This window comes from Tetrao urogallus, assembly GCF_951394365.1.
Source record: "Tetrao urogallus genome assembly, chromosome: 6".
NCBI lineage: Eukaryota > Metazoa > Chordata > Aves > Galliformes > Phasianidae > Tetrao > Tetrao urogallus.
In genome coordinates this window covers 17,121,274-17,139,657 of record NC_136819.1, presented here as the reverse complement: position 1 = coordinate 17,139,657, position 18,384 = coordinate 17,121,274, and the positions used below count along the sequence as shown (strand labels likewise).

Genomic DNA, 18,384 nt, shown 5'->3' with positions numbered 1-18,384 from the left:
GGACTCCTCAGGGCCTCTTGCTCCGGAGACCGCAGTGGACTTCTGCAGACAGCCTGCTCTGCTCAGAGCCTGCTCCAGGAGTGACCCAGGAGGCTTGGGTTGTGCTTTGGCCCCTTCCGTCTCCCCTGCCCTTCTCGCCTTGCTTTGACTCCAGCTGGGCCTGGGCTATGCTGCAGGGCAGATTCCCCACCAGAGCTCCAACATGCCAGCAGCATCTGGAAAGAGGTTCAAACCCAGCAAATACGTTCCGGTTTCAGCTGCTGCCATCTTCCTAGTGGGAGCCACCACCCTCTTCTTTGCCTTCACGTGAGTCCCAGTCGCTTGGCCAAAGAGCAACGAGGGCAGGGGGAGGTGTTGGGGGTGTGATGCTGGGCGATGGGAGCAGGGCAGGGACTAAGCAGGGTTTTTCTGGTGGCAGAGCTAGCATAGCGGGTAAGCTGTCACACTGTGGGACAGATGTAGGGTGTGAAAGCACTGCAGCACCCTCTGCAGCAGTCCATTGGAGTGGTTCAATGCCAGCTGAATTTTGCTTGATTTTCCCATGAGGCAAAACAGAGACGGGAGCTGCTGTGGCGGACAGCGAGGCACCTCACCACTGTTCAGCTTCTGCTCCTGGCAGACACTTCACTGCTGCCTTCGGATGTTTGCATAACTCGCTCGTCTCGCTGGCAGTTCTCAGCCCCATCTGGGCTGGGAATTAGCTTGTGACCTGTATGGGGAAAATGACAGAGATAATTTTCTCCTTTGGAGCTCTCCGAAGTGGTTTGTCAGACAAGGGCAGTCTCTGTTATTCTTCAGAGTTTTGTAACCAATTTTTGAGCCACAAAGGAAAGGTTGAAGGAGAAGCACCCTGACCCCTGCGTGCATCTCTTGCCGCTGTTGGTGTCAGCTTGAGGAAATGGGGAGGGTCTGGTGTTTCTGGAGAGAGCCTGGAGGAGCTGGTCTGCCTATGAGCCAGCAGGGCCTGAGGCCAGCACCCGGGGGAAGCCTGTGTTTGTGGCAGTGTCTTTACCCCAGCATGGCATCCTGTTGCCCCATGATTTGCTGCCGCTCCCTCAAACACAGCTCTTAGTGGTTGGAAGGTCACTGCAGCTTTAACACGTGGCAGCAACTGGGCAATAAAAGAGTAATTTGAGGACCAGAGGACAGAGCTGATGTGATTTACTCCTTCCAGGCAGCTGGTGCTGTCATTCAGCAGGGTTTACCCAAGCCAAGACCCAGGACATCCATCAGCCCGGTGCTTTGGCAGCTTGGAGGCTGTCGAGGGAGATTCTGCTACTTTGGGCTGCAAAAAGCAGCAGGTTTTGTGCTACCAATGCAGAGAACTGGAGGAGAAGAGAGAGCGGGTGTGCCTGATGCTGCTCTCGGGGTGACGAGTGCCCTCCTTTCATTGCACTGCCATGAGGACACAACGAACAGGGGCAGCCGTGCCCCACAGACCTGTTCCTGGCTGCTGCCACCCTGCAGTGCCAGCTGCAAGCTATGGGGCTGCTGGGAGCTGCTTATCAGTGTAAGGAACAGCTGCGGTCAGGCTGTGTGCTGCCGAGCAGGTTTGTTCAGAGCAGGAACACCTGGGCAGAGTCGCGTTAATTGTAGGTCAGTGGATGTTATTTAACCTACTTTAAAACACCAATTTAAATCTCCAGCAGAGTGGCAAAGCACAGCATGCTTTCACACAGGTTGTTTGGCAGGGCTGGGAGGGCATTGCTCTGTGCTTGTAGCAGTCACAGGGCTGTTCCTGTGAAACTGCTAGAGCGGGGAAGGAAGGAATGGAGAAAAAGTTTGCACAAAGCTTGAGCTCATGGAACTGGTGGTATTCTGTGCCCTGCTCCTGAAAGGCTCTTCTTGTGTGCCTCTCTCTAGCATTGTTTCTGGTATATCAGCCAGGCTTGTTCCTTCTGGTCCATCCTGACGTAGGGTTGGTGTCTATGGGCCAGGAATGAGCACATTAATTTCATTAGAACGCATAGTGGTTGGACTGAGGTTTGTGTTGTTGAGTGAGATCTGGCAGGGGCAGAGGTGTTCCCATCTCGAAGGATGAGCCTGGCTCGGTGGCTTGGACACTGCTGGTTCCGGACTGGAATTCCCCTGGGGATCAGTTAGTCCATCCCACGCCTCTTCTCTTGCCTGGGTCTGGTTCCTCGTAGCACGCTCTGTTTTAAAGGAGTTGACCTCGTGCAGAACTCACGGGGCTGGGGACGTGTTTGCGGGGTGAGGGGCTACAGATGAGCCTGCAGAGGGGAGGAGCAGCACAGCCTGCTTCAGTTGGGCTGTGACTCAGGTTGTGGCAGGCCGAGACTGCTGGGTTCCCTGAGTTCTCTCATGTGCTGCCAGGGACAAGTCTCAACAGCTCTTTGAGATGGGTGTGCTCCACGCCTGAGCTCTGAGAGCCAGCTCTCTGGGCCCTCTGGGACATGCGTAGAGCAGGGGGCAGCCCTGTGCTGTGATGGGACACGCATTCCTGCCGTGTCTGTTGTGGAGAGCAGAAGGCAGGGACGTGGTGCTGAGATGGCTGCACAGCCTGGGCCTGCTGCTCAGTCCCAAAGTCCACTGGGCACAGCCTCTGGCAGCTCTCCCATTGTGCTGCGGGTATCCAGCAATGCCCGATAAGGCCTGGGGTTGTGGGCTGGTCCCAGGGCGCTCAGCACCTTCTACAGTCACTTCTCCTTCCCAAAGGCTGACATTCAATCTGCCATTGAAGGGCAGCATGGAGCTGGCAGGTCTGCCCTTGGAGTAATGATGCTCCTGCCCGAGAGCTTGGGGCTGCTCAAAATGGAGGCTCCTTCCCTTCCCATGCGCCCTACAGCTTGCCCTCTGCACAGACCCGTCCCACTGGATCTCAGGCTGCACAGCAGGGCCAGCTGCCCCAGGAGACCAGGCCAGTGTGGCTGCTGTTGCGTGGCTGCAGGAGCCGCTCCTTGCCCCCGAGAGCTCCTCGAGCTGCAGTGGCAATGCCATCGCAGATAGGCCAAGGCATGGAGGCATCGCCCAAGGTGAGGCTGCCATCACAGTGCTGTGCTCCCAGACGGCGTTCCTACCAGCCACGCCGTGCAGTGGGACCCACAGTGTGACTGCTTCTCCCAGCTGCGTGGCAGCGTGGTGGCGGAGGAGGGATGGGGCAGCACGTGCACCTTCGCCGCTCCCTGCTGGAGGGCTGTGCTGGATTACAGTGCTGACACCATATGTCGCCCTGCTCGCCCAGCACTGCGCTCTGCCCCCTCTGCACTCACCGCCTAAATCCATCTGTGTTTATCACTGTGGGGGGAAAGAGAGGGACAGATGCTGCCCTAGATCCACGGGATTAAACTCCCAGCAGCAAAGCAGATTAGAGAATTACGCTGGCGCCTCTGAGGGGGAAGCCCACTGCCCTCAGCCTGCACCCAGCCTGGGCAGGGCGGTGGGGATGGTGCTCCTACCCTGCTCCCAGCCCTGTGAAGGAGCTGGGTGCCAGCTGGGGCAGTGGGCGCCTCAGACAGCAGCTCCCGTCTGGGTTCAGGCTCGAGGCTGCTGGTTTTGTGTCCCCTTGTGGGATCCCCAAATGCTACTCATGCTCGCTGATGAGACAAGGGAAGGGTGTCACTAAGGAAGCAAAATCCATCCTGTGTCCCCATGCCAGTGCAGCTTCTTGCAGCCCACGTGGCACTGCCAGTCTGACTGGCTCTGCCTGTTCTTGCCACCACTAAGAAGGGACGTGTGTTGTGCCTCGGTTGACTGCTGGAGCACTTTTTGCATAGATACCCCTGGGCAGGTCCACGGGGATGGCTGATGCACTTGGGGTGCCCCCAAAGCTGGCAGAACGGCCTTGCCATTCCGGAAGCCCCCCTGCAGGAGGGGGCTGTTGTGACCATTCCTGGAGGGCTGTTGTGACCATTGCCAGATGCAGCAGAGAAGCCTGGCCCTGCAGTGCCCAAGGAACTGCCTGTAGGACAGGTGTCACAAAGCCTTTGTGTCTGCAGGTGCCCCTGGCTCAGCCTCTACGTCTCCCCAGTCATTCCCATCTACAATGCTGTCGTCTTCCTCTTCGTGCTGGCCAACTTCAGCATGGCCACCTTCATGGACCCAGGCATATTCCCACGAGGTAAGTGTGACCCAGTTTGTGAATCACCTGAGATAGAACTAGTTCCTTCCTCAGGAGGAAAGAGGATTCCCTGATCCCAGAGTACTTGGGAAGAGCTCTCCTTGCCCTGTCTGGATGGGATCAGATGGTGACAGATGCTGCTAGGAGGTTGCTCTGGGTTCACGGCCCTGCCGGTTGGTAGGATCAAGTGGTGAAAGTTGCATAAGTCCCAGCACCTCATATGGGCTGCCTTGGGCTCAGATGGGTGCTGTGGTTTTGGGGCACGACCTTTTTTACCTTTATTTAATGATCCCTGGGACAGCCTAGGGGGGTTGTGGTGGGACAGAGGAGGGTTTTGCTGGGCATTTCCAGGTGGGGAGGGAAGAAGGCCAGCTGGGATTTGAGGACACATCTCCCCCCTGTCCCAGCATGTGTCTGTGCTTGTGTTCTCCGCTAGCTGAAGAAGATGAGGATAAGGAAGATGACTTCCGAGCTCCGCTTTATAAGACAGTGGAGATCAAGGGCATTCAGGTGCGCATGAAATGGTGTGCGACCTGCCGCTTCTACCGGCCACCGCGCTGCTCCCACTGCAGCGTCTGCGACAACTGTGTGGAGGTGAGCAGCTGCCGGGGTGCCTCTGCATTTTGGCACAGAGCTGAGCCATCAGTCCCAAAAATCCTCGTGCAGGCACAGAGCGCTGCCAGCCAAACCCCTCACTGTCTTCTCCCCACCAACAGGAGTTTGACCATCACTGCCCCTGGGTGAACAACTGCATCGGGCGACGCAATTACCGTTACTTCTTCCTCTTCCTGCTGTCGCTCACTACACACATCATGGGGGTGTTCGGCTTTGGTCTGCTTTATGTCCTCTACCAGGCAGAGCTCTCTGGTGTCCGCATGGCCGTCACGTATCCTCTGCGTTCCCAGAAGGCTCAGGAAGAGGCTGGAGGGGGAACAGTGTTGTGGGGCTGGGGGGTGTATGTGGTGGAGCAGAGCTGTGATATTCGTAGGGTCGTTGGAAGTGGGAGGGATCTTAGAGGTCATCTAGTCCTAGTTCCCTGCAACGAACAGGGACATTTACAGCTACCTGTTTCTCCAGCATATTCCTTAGCTGCCCGCCGGCAGTATGGCTGTGATGTGTGTGGCCAGCTTGTTTTTCATTCCTGTCGCTGGCCTTACTGGGTTCCACGTGGTGCTTGTGGCAAGGGGCCGCACTACCAACGAGCAGGTATGTGTACTAGCTGATGTGGGGTGCTTAGCTGGTGTCAGACCATTGGGATGGCTTCTGGGGATTGCTTCCACAAGATAGACCTAGGGTGGATTGAGCAAGGGATTTCTGGCAAGATAGTTGAGGGAGGAGTGCCATCAGTGTGCGAGAGGAGTTTGAGCTGACCTCATTTGTGCAGCCTGGAGAAATGGGATCCCACTGCTGCTATTTGAGGAGTGGTCATGGGTAAGAAGGAGCCCAGCAGGCCCTTAAGAATGGGCAGTGGAAGTGCAGGAAGCAATGGTGCAGCTTGAACCAAGGCGGTTTCCAATTAGACATTAGGGAAACACCTGTTCCATGAGAATAGTCCCAACACTGGAACAGGGGCCTGGAAATGGGGGAGTCTCCATCCTTGGCACTACTCAACAATTGTGCTGGTCACATCCTGAGCGCCCTGACCCAGTTGGCATTGCTGAGGGTGGGGGGTGGACCGGAGACCTCCTGTGGCTGCCACCCACACCGATGTGATGCTCCCCACCTCGCAGGTGACAGGCAAGTTCCGAGGTGGCGTCAACCCCTTCACTAATGGTTGCTGTAAGAATGTGAGCCGGGTCCTGTGTAGCTCCCCAGCCCCCAGGTAAGTGTGGTGGTGCCTCTCCAGCCCTCCAATACCCAACATAAGCACCCCCAGCTATGGGCCTTCACCACATTCTCTGCCCTCTCTCCCTGGGTTCTGGCAGGTACCTGGGGCGCCCAAGGGCTGAGCAGACGGTGCTGGTGAGACCCCCCTTCCTGCGGCCCGATGTGTCAGATGGCCAAATCACTGTCAAGATCATGGACAATGGTATCCAGACAGAGCTGAAGAGGACGAAGGTGAGGAAGGGGGGAATTAGCACTTCCCACGTTGGGGTCCTGCGTGGAGCCCAGGGGTGCAAGCCTGCATCCGTGAGTAAAGAACCGAGTGAGCCTTGTCATGTTCCACCTCCTCCGTGTTGTCCTGTTCTGTGTCCCCTGGGGATAGAAATTACATCCCTCCCATGTGGCAGTGACCACATGAGGCTTTGCATACTCCATTGCCCTTCCCTATCCCGTTTTTCACCCTTGCAGCATTGTTTGGAGGTTTCCCTTTCCACGGCACTTCCCAGCACATAGGGCATGTGCTGCCCTCGAGCACTCAGGATGTTGGACAGGCCCAGGGGCACCAAGAGACATGACACCACTGCATGCCCCCTGCCTGCTAAGGGGAGGGCTGAGGCCTCGGTGCCCTGCTGACCCTTTGCGCTTTGTCTCTGCAGTCCAAAGGAAGCCTGGAGGTGACGGAGAGCCAGTCTGCTGATGCCGAACCGCCACCCCCACCTAAGCCAGACCTCAGCCGCTACACGGGCCTGAGGACACACTTAACCCTGGCCACCAACGAGGGTAAGGAGGGCATGCAGGGTCCCAGCCAGCCGCTGGGAGGGAAGCCCGGGGCTGTGCCCGGCAGACCAGGAGCCAGGGCCGCAGGAACAGGCTGCAGGGTAGACCTGAAGCACGTCAGCACCGCCGCATTGTGGAGCAGGGTGCACCCACGTCTCCGGGCTGCTACACGCAGCCCTTGTGATTGGAGAAGCCTGTGGGATGCTTCCAGCCGGCTCTAATCTATTGGAAAAGAGCAGGAAGCCAAGCTGAGACCACTGCTTGGCAGCAAGGTGCTTGTCCTGAGCCACTGAGATGCTGTGGGCAGGCTTAAGGGCTGTTGTGCTGTAGATGGGCACAGGAGCGCAGCCAGGATGGAGGAGAAGGAATGGCAGGCTTGGCTTGGTGGCAAAGTTTGTTTGTTGCAGCCTGCGTGACTTGCATGCCCTGCTTCCCTGAGCGCCAGCGAAATGGTGCTCAGAAACACCTGTGTTGGCTTTGCAAGAGAGGTGGGATGTGAACAGGGCCGCTACAGGGACAGAGAAGTGCCTGCCTGAAACACTGTGCTGTGGGGACCCATTTTCCATCCCGCTCCATTTCATCCATTCCTGGAGCGCTCTCCCCCAGCCTGTTCCTCTCACCTCCACCTCCACGGTCTGTCCTCCTAAGGCTCAGAGCCGGTTCTGGGGAAGGGAGGGAGGACTCCGCGCAGCGTTTGCATTAGTGGCCACACGTGTGAGTGTCTTTCTCTCTTCCCCTGCCTGCAGACAGCAGCTTGCTAGGCAAGGACAGCCCCCCGACACCCACCATGTACAACTACCAGCCTGGATACAGCAGCAGCAGCAGCTCAGCTGCCCTGCCCCATTCCACCAGCGCCAAGGTAAAGCTGTGCACGTGGCTGGCTGACAGGCAGCACTCTTACGGGGCTGCTTTTGTGCTCTTTGCTGTGGCTTTCTGGGTGGTGGGTTCGGGGTGGGCGTTAAGAGTTTTGGGGGCCCCTATGTTCCCAGGAGTGACTGCTCTGTTCCTGTCCCACAGCTGAGCCGAGTAAACAGCCTGAAGGAGCCCAACTCCATTGGCGAAGGCGGCCGCAAGCCCAGCTACCGCTCAGAGCCGAGCCTGGAGCCTGAGAGCTTCCGCTCGCCCACCTTTGGCAAAGGCTTTCCCTTCGACCCGCTGTCCAGTGGCTCCCGCTCCTCCAGCCTCAAGTCGGCTCAGGGCACGGGCTTTGAACTGGGCCACCTGCAGTCCATCCGCTCCGAGGGCACCACCTCCACCTCCTACAAGAGCCTGGTGAACCAGACACGCAACGGGAGCCTGTCGTATGACAGCCTGCTCACACCTTCCGACAGCCCCGACTTCGAGTCGGTGCAGGCCGGCCCCGAGCCCGACCCACCGGTGGGCTACACATCACCCTTCCTCTCGGCCCGCATCGCCCAGCAGCGAGAGACCGACCTGCACGGCCGCTTTGCTGCCGCCGTCTCACCCAAGCATGTGCCACCCCGCGAGCCCTCACCCGTGCGCTATGACAATCTCTCCCGCCACATCGTGGCTTCCATCCAGGAGCGGGAGAAACTGCTTCAGCAGCCTCCCGTAGCGGGCAGGGAGGACGATGCTGGGCTGGCAGACTCGGGCATCCAGTCGACGCCAGGCTCCAGCCATGCCCCCCGCACCAGCTCTTCCTCGGACGATTCGAAGCGCTCGCCTCTGGGCAAGAATCCGCTCACCCGCCCGGCCCCTCCCCGCTTTGGCAAGCCTGAGCCCTCCCACGCGCTGCGGGTGCGCTCCCTGGGCTCACCTGAGCAGCCCGCTGCCCCCCACTTGGGCAAATCTGTGTCTTACAGCAGCCAAAAACCAGCAGCGTCTCAGGCCAGCGTCCCCGAGACCGAGGAGGTGGCCTTGCAGCCGTTACTGGCACCAAAGTGAGTTTTGCCACTGTCTGCCCCACAGGGCGTGCACTGCAGCTCCTCGCTGGGGGGGTGCGGGGAGGGCTGGGGGTTGAGTCCTGCTGGCACAGAGCTGGTGCTGTCCCTAGGAGACTTCACGGGCTTCTTGGTGGGCTTGAGGGATGCTTGTCTGCCTTGTATCCTTGGGGAGGGCAGGGCTGCATCTTCGCACAGCTGTGCTGGGATCCTACTCTCCCCTTTCCCACTGCCCTGTGCCCCGTGCTTTGCCACTCCATCCCTGTGCTCACCTGCTCACCCCGTGTGCTTGCTTCCCTCCCCAGAGACGAGATGCAGATGAGAACATCCTACAGCAAGTCCAATGGGCAACCCAAGAGCCTGAGCTCGGCCACCCCCGGCTCGGGATCCGTGCCTGTCAGCAGCCCCACGCGTGGAGGAGTCAAGAAGGTTTCTGGCGTGGGGGGCACCACGTACGAGATCTCAGTATGAGGGGCAGAGCCGCTCGCCCGCTCACCTCCTGGCTGGGCACCCGCTGGCACCAGAGGGCTCCATGGGCACGGACGCTCTGCAGCCCCCAGCCGACGGGGATGAGGAGATGGGCTGGAAGCCCCAGGGCTTTTTTCTCCCTTTTTCCACCCCTCCCTGGGACTCAGGAGCTGACTCACACCCCGGCAGGACTGTGTGGGGCAGGGATGCTGCCCTGGCCAGGTGTGGAGGCCATGGGGGGGCCGTGTCCCGCAGCCTCGCGCCCTGCCACCGTTGGCCGGGCAGCCACTTGTGGGCCTTGTGCAATCAATCGCTCGCCTAGCGTGGTAGGAATGGATTGTTTTTAAACCAGAATAACTTTTTTTTATTATTATTGTTACGGATTCTATTTTTTTTCTCTTTCTGAGTTACCAGGTGTGTGTATATATAAATATCTATATATATAAATATAAATATTAAAAAAAAAAAGAAAAAAAAAAAGAAAAAAAAAAGCAGAAATTATATATCTTACCCAGAGAGAGGAAGAAACCACCCATTCCCCTTCCCCACCTGAGCCACCGTCTTGCAGGATCCATGGCCAGGGCCCCTGTGCTCAAGGGATGAGAAGGGGGATACACTCAGGGGCTCCTGGCGCCTGGGGGTCATGGGGTGCCGATGCCATGTTGGGACTTGGGGGATCCTGAAGCCCCCTGCTAGGATCTATCAGGCCGCAGGCTCCCCTCCTGTGTGCTTGGATTTGGAGCCACTGTGCCTGGCTTCTCCCCAATGGCTACAGAGGTGGTGTGAAGCAGGCGATGGCCGGGGGAGCTGCTGGTGTGCAGGAGCAGGTGAGAGCTGCACCTTTCTGCACCTGCAGATTTTGCTATATATTTTGGTTCTTTTTTTTTTTTTTTTTTTTTTTTTTTTTTTTTTTTTTAAGTGTTTTCCCCAGGGTTTGTTTTTTTATTATTATTATTTTTAATTTTTTTTTTTTTTTAATGGGCGATCAGTTTTTCTGACTGTCAGGTGGTTGTTTTAATTTCCATTTGGGGAAGAGGAAGGCCAGTGAGGCACATCCCCTGTCAAGCAATATTTTCTCATCACATGCCAAAAATGCAGCCAAGGAGCCCAGTGCTGCCCCCCCACCCCCAACCCTGCTGGGGAGCCCACCCTGCACCGGGCCCACGCAACTTCACGCACTACTTGACTCTTTCTCTATGGCAATATCTCTCCTGTGGCCTCCGCAGAGCCATGCCATTGTTTTTTTTTTTTATTATTATTATTATTAGCCATTTTAAAAACGAGGAATAAAAGGATATTTAATGAGCCACCTCAGCGGGCATGCGTGTGCTTTGTGTGGTGTCCAGGGATGGAGGATTCCCTGAAGGCTCCTGTCCTTCATTTTTCTGCTTTACCTTCCTCCTCTGGAGTGGAAAGGAAGGGGGCCGAGGAGAGCTGGGCCCAGCCTCACAGGGCTGCCACAGCGCCTTTGGCCTCGCAGCTGGGATGAGCTTCCTCAGGACACTTTGGGGCACAGCGCTCCTACTGCAGTGTAGGTAAGTGGAGCTATCAGGGCACTAAGCAGGAATATGTCCCAGGACTCAGTGAGGCTCTGGCTCTTCTGTGGGAGCCCCACAGGGGCAGCCCTGGGGAACACAGTGCTGTACCAAGGTCACTTGTGTCCTCCTGCCCCCTTCTCTTCACAGCCCAGAAAGCTGCAAGGGCTGGAGTATGATGGGGCTGAGCCAAGGCCTCTGCTCCTTGCCCTGCCCCGTTGGCCAACAGTCAGAGCCGCCACTGGCACCAGCTCTTCCTCAGAGCAGACTTTAATTAAAAGGTGAATAAAAAAGAGAGATCCCAATGCACCATGTTGTTTAGGTATAAGAGGCCAATGGTAGGAACCCCCATTCCAGCATTGTCCGTGTCAACAGGTCCCCATCGGCCACACAGTGCAGGCAGGGGGGTTGTAGGGCCATGCTCTCTGCAAGTGGGGGCCACGACTGCCCACACTTCCCCGCTGCGCTCTGTGAGAGGGATGAGTCCACAGCAGGCAGCTGGGGCTGGAAGCTCCATTGAGTGGCACAGTGCAGCCTCACCGTAGGCTGCTGCTGCTGCTGGCCTGCGAGCTGCCCACCCCTGGGTGCTCGGGGCTGTGTCGGTTCTGCAGAAGAAGGATAGGCATGAGGCCTTGTGAAACTGCGGTGGTGCCAAGCACTGCTGGAGCCAAATGCATGGAGCTGCCCAACTACAGCCTGGCACAGGGCTGGGGCAGGCAGAGTGGAGCAGCACGCCGGCTCCCAACCTACCTTTTTTTTCTTTTTTTCCTTCTTCTTCCTTTTCCGCTCTGGATCCTCCTCTTTCTTCTTCTTCTTTTTCTTGTGGTCTGAGTCCGAGGGGGTTTCTACAGGAAGCAGAGGCGGGATGAGTGTGGTGCAGAGTTAGCAGGGCATATGGCCTGCAGGGCAGAGTCCTACCTGGAGGGACGGGGTCCTGCGTGCGGCTCTGCTTGTGCTTGTGCTTGTTCTTCTTCTTGGGCGGCTGGATGTGCATCAGGCGGCACTGCTCCGGCAGCTGCAGGGGCTGAGGTCAGAGGGTCCTCACCTTACCCCCAACCCCCCCGGCCCTCCCCAGGCGCTCACCGGGCCAGCGTGCAGGCGGAAGCCGGTCAGCATGGTGCCGGTAAGGGGCGTGAAGGAGCTGCCGCAGATGGGCGGCTTCTCGATGAGGGAGCGTAGGCTGCTGTTGTCGTGGGAGCCGGGCAGGTCGATCATGCCGGGCAAGTCAGGGAGGAAGTTACTGAGCTTCTCCTTCACCTTCTTGCCGCAGAACTTGTTGTAGGCGTGCTCCAGGTTGTAGTGCGTGATCAGGTTGGTGCTGCCCGTCAGCTCCGTGCTGCCTGCGGGCGGACGGGCCCCTCAGCGCCCTGCGCCCCGGCCTCACGCGCCCATTGGCCCCGCGAGCTGTCATTCCGCGCCTCCCGCCCGCACCCTCTCTTCTCATTGGCCCCGCGCGCCACCCGTCACGCCGCGGCCCGCCCCTCCCGCGGCCCGGCCCGCACCTGGCAGCTCCCGCAGCAGATAGAAGGGGCCGGAGGCGGCCTTGCGGGCCGCGTCCTCGCCCGGCGGCGGCACGGCGGCGGCGGGAGGCGGCGCGGCCCCTGCTCCCGCCGCTTTGGCGGGCCCGAAGCCCAGGGCTGCGGCTGCGGTGGCGGGCGGCGGCTCGGCCCCGCCGAACAGCGCCGAGAAGTTCTCCATCTTCCCGGCCTGCCCCGCGTGGGGCCGCCCCGCCCCCGCCGCGCGCCGATTGGCCGGGCACCGCCCCCGTTGCTAAGGGAGACGCGGGTTCAGCCTTTCAATTGGCCGCTTCTCTCTTTCCCCGTCATTGGTCCGCGGCGCTGAGAGTTCTCGCCGCTGCCGCTCACGATTGGCCTGCGGGGAGGACGTCCCGCCCCGCGCAGACGTGCGGGCAGTCCGCCCAATGAGAAGGCGGCGGACGGTCGCCGGAGGACAAGATGGCGGTGCTGGCCCCGCTGCTGGCGCTGCTCTACTCGGTGCCGGGGTTGTGCCGCTGGCTGGCGCGGCCCTACTATCCTCTGTCTGCGTTGCTCGCTACTGCCTTCCTGCTCGTCCGTAAGGTCCCGCCGCTGTGCCGCGGGCTGCCCTCGCAGCGGGAGGATGGCAACCCCTGCGACTTCGACTGGGTGAGCAGTCCTGCCGACGGCGCTGGTCTGCCGGCCGCCTGGCACCGCCCTGCCCGGCCGTCCCGTGCCCGGGGCTCCTCGGGCGTCGCCGGCGCTGGGTGGCGCAGCGGCGGCCCCTCTGTGTGCAGCTCCGGCTCGGTTATGGAGGGGAGGTGGAGGCTGGAGGCCGGCGCGGCCCGGTGTGGCTGCTCGTCCTTGTGCAGAGAGCGCTCCGAACAGGGGAGGGCAGTCCGGCCTTGGCTGTGCTGCGGGGCTGATCGGCTGTCCCCGGGGTGCTGGCCGTGGTTCTCAGGGTACTCTGCTCACAGCATTTCTCTCCTGTGCAGCGGGAGGTGGAGATCCTCATGTTCCTCAGTGCCATCGTGATGATGAAGAACAGGCGCTCCAGTGAGTGGGGGCTGCGCTGAGGGGGTGTGGAGGGAACCTGCAAACTTTGTACTGTGGAGGAACAGAGGAAACGGGTGGGGGCAGGGGATGAGAGAGAGAAAAAGGAGACACGGCCCCATCTCTGACTTCTTTCCTCCTTCCCAGTCACTGTGGAGCAGCACATTGGGAACATCTTCATGTTCAGCAAAGTAGCCAATGCTATCCTCTTCTTCCGTCTTGACATCCGCATGGGCCTGCTCTACCTCACGCTCTGCATTGGTGAGACCTGTGGGGAAGTGGGGGGATCCACAATACAGCAGTGCTCCTGGCAGGCCTTGTCTTGGCCCATCCTGTGCATCAGCTGCCTGAGATGGGGCTGGAACCATCTTGCCTTGTGCTATTGGTGCTCTTTGTAGTCATACAGACTGTACTGGGGAAGGAGGAGCCTCCCCCAGAGTAGGCCTGGGTCTTTTGGATGTTTCAGAAGTGGGGAAAAGGGGGGCAGAGCCTTTCTCTAAGTGGGCACTGGACTCAGGGCTGCTGTTGTTGCAGTGTTCCTGATGACCTGCAAGCCGCCCCTTTACATGGGACCTGAGTATATCAAGTACTTCAGTGATAAGACCATAGACGTGAGTATCATCTGCCCAGTGTGGGTTGGCATGGGGTGCTGGGTTCCCCGCCTACCATCTCTTGTTGATCCACACGGCCCTGTGGCAGGAGGAGCTGGAACGGGACAAGCGGGTGACATGGATTGTTGAGTTCTTTGCCAACTGGTCCAGTGAGTGCCAGTCCTTTGCCCCCATCTTTGCTGACCTCTCTCTCAAGTGAGTGATGCCTGTTCGAGGCCTTGGTGAGTCGTCCCCAGCCCAGCAGTCACTCACGGCACTCAGAGTCGTGTTCTACCTCCCAGGTACAACTGCTCGGGGCTGCATTTTGGGAAGGTGGATGTCGGCCGATACACAGATGTCAGCACCAGGTCTGTGGGGTCGAGATGGTAGGGTAGCACCAGGCCTTCCAAATGCATTGGTGTCATTGTCTGCCTCTTGCCCTACTCCTGCAGGTACAAGGTGAGCACCTCACCCCTCACCAAGCAGCTGCCCACCCTCATCCTCTTCCAGGGTGGGACAGAGATCATGCGTCGCCCACAGATTGACAAGAAGGGCCGGGCCGTTTCCTGGACCTTCTCTGAGGTATGTAAGGGGCAGAAGGATGTTCCAGCCCACACCCAGAGGATAAGGATGTGCTCAGCGTCTCCTCACAGGCACCATGGAAAATGGGGGCTAGCAGGAGGTCATTGCTGTTACTAATGCTGTGCTCTGGCTGCAGGAGAATGTGATCCGGGAGTTCAACCTCAATGAGCTCTACCAGAAAGCCAAGAAGCAGTCAAAGCCACGGGATGAAGGCTCCGAGGAGCTACCCGAGGGGCAAGCAGCAGCTGGCCTTGCCAATGGGGAGACTAAGAAAGAGAAGTAGGAACTGCCCACATTCTCACCTGTCACCACTCCACCATACCCTGCGGCTGGGGACCAGGCAGTGCCGGCGGGGGGCCCTGCACGTAGCACTGAGCCCGGGGGCCGCCGCTCCCTCTGCTCGTTCTGGCCGGGGCCCATGCTAGTCTTCGGCCCCGCCGGTTCCTGGGAAGGGTAGAGCCAGGAGCCGGGCCTGCGCTTTGCGCGTATTCTTTGGCTGACAATAAACGTTCTGTGCGCGCCCCCGTGTCCGCTCCGTGCCTCTGCCCGCGGGTTGGCCACCAGGCGGGGGGCGGGGCTGCCTCCAGCGTCCTGTGTGCTGATTGGCTCCCTCGGCGGAAGCGCCGGGGAACGGAGCCCGCGCGCAGCACCGTTGCGGCACCCCGCAGCGCGGCGGCGGAGAGCGGCACGTGGCGGCGGGAGCGGGACGCGGAATGGCTCCGGGCGGCAGGAAACGCGCCAAGCGGCGCCCGGCCGAGCCGGAGGCGCAGGCGGATCCCCCCGAGAAGCGGCCCCGCGGCAAGGCCGAGAGCAGCCCCGGGGACGCCGGCGGCCCCCGCGTCGTCATCGAACACTGGTAGGTGAGCGCCGGTAGGTGAGTCCCCCTCCCCGGGACTGCGGCTTCGCGCGCCCCTCTGATTTCCGCCTCCCGCAGCCGTAGCTGACGCGTGTACGGGCGCAACGCGGCGGCGCTGAGCGAGGCCCTGCGCGGGGCCGTGGCCGCCCTGGCCGTAGAGATCAACCCGCGGCAGCCCCGCAGGAACAGCTTCGAGGTGTCCCTGGTGAAGGAAGACGGCAGCAGTAAGTAGGCGGGGCCGTGAGGAGGAGGTGGTGGTGGTGGTGGTGCATCCCGGCGGCCCTGACCCCTGCCCGCGTCCACCCGCAGCCGTGCAGCTGTGGAGCGGCATCGGGAAGGGGCCGCCCCGCAAGCTGAAGTTCCCCGAGCCCGCGGCCGTGGTGGAGGCTCTGCGGAGCAGCCTGGCCTAGAGGCGGCGGGCACAGAGCGCGAGCGGCACGGACAACGGCACGCCGGGAGCGGCCTCACGGAGCGAGCGCCTATGAAGAGGCGGCACCAAGTGGGGGCACCGCCCCCAGTATCGCCTCCGACCCCGCAGCTCCTCCGCTGAAACGCCGGAGTCCGGCGGCCCGCAGACGCTAACCAGCGCTATTTCCCCAATAAAGCTCTGCGACTCCGTCATGCAGCTCTAGTGCTTTATTTCAGCGACAACCGACGCAGGATGCTGCGATCTTTTGGTCTGGGGGAGGCAGGCGTTAGCAGCTCCCCTAGCCAATGACATCCACCTCCCCATCTGACTCGGAAGAGGGGCTTGGATAGACATACGCGGTGCCGGGGGGCAAACACGGCTGCTCTGTCCCCACATCCACCTCCTCCAGGTTGTCTTCCGGCAGCCCACCGGCAGCCTGTGGCAGCCACGGCTCTGTTACCGTTCGGGTCTCCACGGTGAGGGGCTCCAGAGAGAACTGCCCGTCCTGCACCACCTCCCAGCCGCGTCGGCCTTCCATCCTCCTCAGTTTCAGCCGCCCCACGGGGCGGGCCGGACCCACAGTGTCTGGAGGGAGCGGCCGTTCTCGGGGAGCGTCCCCTAGGGGAACGCCGCCGGACCCGAGGCCGCGCAGACAGCTGCGGTCGAGCTGCCAGCGGCGCCCGGGCTGCACCAGGTCGTCCTCCCGAAGCTGCAGCGACTCGAGCACGGCCACGCGAAGCCGGCGGGCGGCCGCCAGCACGTCCCGCACCTCCTCCCGGGAGGCCTCCAGCTCGGCCGTGTACAGGAAGCGTACCACTTTGCGCAGCGTCGCGATCTTCAGCCCCCCGAGCTCCAGCACCACGCGGCGCCCCGCGTGGGGCGGCTGGCGGGCCAGGCGCTCCATGAAGAACGGGCTCCACACCGCCAGCACGCAGCAGTGCGCGGCCACCACCTCCCCTGCAAGGAACGCGTGGCTGCGGCCGGCCCGGCCTTCCTCGGGGACGGCGAGGGAGTCCTCGGGGCGGCTCTCGCAGCCACAGAGGGAGCCGCTCGCTCACCTTCGGCCCGCAGGAGCACGTCGCAGAAGACGTCCGCTCGCTGCTGCTGCTGGTGCAGGCGCAGGAAGGCGGCGCGGAGCAAGCGGGAGCTGCGGTACTGCAGCCTGGGAGCGGCCGGCGAACAGCCCGACGGCATCCCTGCGGCGGCGGTGACGGCGCCGCACCTCCCACGTGCTCTCGGCCGGCAGGGGGCGCCCGCCGCGCCGACTCTGAGGCGAAGCCGCACGGCCTTCTCCCAACCGGGCCCGGGGTGTCGGGACGACCGCTGCGCCGCTTACCTGCCCCTGTGGGTGCTGGAGGTCGTCGCCGGGGTCCGGCGTCGCGGAGAGAGGGAACGGGGCGCGAGGCTTCGCGTGCGGAGCCGCTGGGCTTGGCCTAGCGCGCCCGCACGCGACGGTAAGGGCGACAGCTCACTCATGCGATTCGGTCCTGCCGCACATGCGCGCCTCCCGCCTTGACGCTTCGCTCCTCCGTGTTCTGCCCAGCAACATCTCCGCTATTGGCCAATCCTGACCAATCGCAGCGCGGCGGGAAATTAGGCGGGAAGGTCGCGCAGGAGGTGCTGGTGGCCGCTGAGGGTGAGTGGGGAAAATGGCGGGGGCCGGGCTGTGGTGGGCTGTGTTCCGGGCGAGCTGGGGCTGAAGGGACGGGTTGCGGAGATTCCGGGGTGTGAAGACTGGACGCAGGGAAAGCGCCCGTCCCAGACTGCGCCATCTTAAAGCTACCACTGCGATGTGGCACCTTGTACCGCTCCCACACTGGTGTTGGTTACCTGAGTTAGCCCGTCCTGCCTCCCCAGGAAGAGCGGGGTTTGGGTACACAAGCAACAGGTCAGCGAGCAGGATGTGTGCTGGCTGCAAAGAAGCTGCCACTGTCGTGGTGACACTTGAGTCCATCGGCTCACGGCCTTGTTTTGGGTGTGTGTGTGAGAAACAGCACTGGCACGGCCTGCTGATGCCTCCGGGGGAGACAGGCGTACAGATAAACACTGGGCTGAAAGGGGAGGATTGAGGATGGGTGTTTTGGAAAGTGGCCTTCGTGCAAACGATGCTGTCTGCTTAGAGAATTGGAAATGCTTTTTGCTGTTTTATAAAGCATCCATTGTAAAAACATCTGCGTCAATCACTCCACACACACACGCTACCAAGAGCTGTAATGATCCTAGCCCATAGCCTGGAGATACTGCCTGTCCTCACAAACAACCAAAGTGGGTGGAAGTTTCAAGGGCTGCAGAAGAACAAGAATCAAAATGGTGCTGTAGATTTTAAACCTACAAAGCTTTCTGCAACTAGTTAAACGTGGTATCATCCCCTGTGGCTTTACAGATGGGTTTTCCTGTGTTTCGACATGTAAGGGTGCAGAACTGGAACAAACCATAAAAGAAAGTAATTATGGGTCTAAGCCAGAGGCTCTGAGGTTGGTGGCAGTCTTTCCACTGACCTCGGGTGGCTTTGTGTCCAGCTGTACATACCAAGGGAAACAGTAAAACACGTAATTTCATATCAGAGTGCTATCATATGCTCATAAAAATAGAAAAAAGAGAACTGTACTCCTCTGCCCACTGCAATCTTTTGAAATTATAGTAATTGAAGCTGTAACTTGAAAAGCTTGAATTCACTGGGGACAGATGGATACGGTTATTGATTTAGGGGCCTATATGAATTTTAGAATATGCTCTTAGCCTTCCCTGCTGCTCTGCGATGCTTTGTACTGTGCCTGGACCATGCTAGAGCTGTGGCAGTGAGAAAGAGACTCCTCAGCAGGCAAGCCTAAGGTGT

The 18,384-nt window shown here is 60.1% G+C and overlaps 4 protein-coding genes across 5 annotated transcripts; 3 read left to right on the top strand and 1 right to left on the bottom strand.

Annotated features, from left to right (window-relative positions):
- Positions 1 to 202: 202 nt before the first annotated feature.
- On the top strand, positions 203 to 9,051 carry ZDHHC5 (zDHHC palmitoyltransferase 5; the record flags this gene model as incomplete). Of its 2 annotated transcripts, none has more annotated exons than XM_079537232.1 (11): positions 203 to 306; positions 3,957 to 4,078; positions 4,515 to 4,672; positions 4,795 to 4,964; positions 5,182 to 5,284; positions 5,809 to 5,900; positions 6,004 to 6,136; positions 6,559 to 6,682; positions 7,426 to 7,538; positions 7,697 to 8,580; positions 8,886 to 9,051. In XM_079537232.1, 11 exons carry the CDS (start codon positions 203 to 205, stop codon positions 9,049 to 9,051), a joined length of 2,169 nt encoding a protein of 722 aa, XP_079393358.1. The 2 variants fall into 2 exon arrangements, with proteins under 2 accessions (XP_079393358.1, XP_079393357.1); XM_079537231.1 differs by having other exon boundaries at positions 6,004 to 6,208.
- Positions 9,052 to 11,002: 1,951 nt separating this feature from the next.
- On the bottom strand, positions 11,003 to 12,293 carry MED19 (mediator complex subunit 19). Its single transcript, XM_079536772.1, has 5 exons — positions 12,086 to 12,293; positions 11,667 to 11,923; positions 11,502 to 11,598; positions 11,334 to 11,428; positions 11,003 to 11,188 (listed from the first exon to the last, which is right to left on the bottom strand). The coding sequence occupies exons 1-5, from the start codon at positions 12,279 to 12,281 to the stop codon at positions 11,120 to 11,122; spliced, it is 714 nt and encodes a 237-aa protein (XP_079392898.1). The 5' UTR covers positions 12,282 to 12,293; the 3' UTR covers positions 11,003 to 11,119.
- Positions 12,294 to 12,538: 245 nt separating this feature from the next.
- TMX2 (thioredoxin related transmembrane protein 2) lies at positions 12,539 to 14,566 on the top strand (the record flags this gene model as incomplete). Its single annotated transcript, XM_079537309.1, is given in 8 exon segments — positions 12,539 to 12,727; positions 13,054 to 13,114; positions 13,259 to 13,372; positions 13,646 to 13,722; positions 13,811 to 13,917; positions 14,004 to 14,088; positions 14,092 to 14,283; positions 14,420 to 14,566. Coding segments are annotated over 8 exon segments (972 nt in total).
- Positions 14,567 to 14,996: 430 nt separating this feature from the next.
- SELENOH (selenoprotein H) lies at positions 14,997 to 15,593 on the top strand (the record flags this gene model as incomplete). Its single annotated transcript, XM_079536968.1, has 3 exons — positions 14,997 to 15,139; positions 15,218 to 15,363; positions 15,449 to 15,593. The coding sequence occupies 3 exons, from the start codon at positions 14,997 to 14,999 to the stop codon at positions 15,547 to 15,549; spliced, it is 390 nt and encodes a 129-aa protein (XP_079393094.1). The 3' UTR covers positions 15,550 to 15,593.
- Positions 15,594 to 18,384: the final 2,791 nt, after the last annotated feature.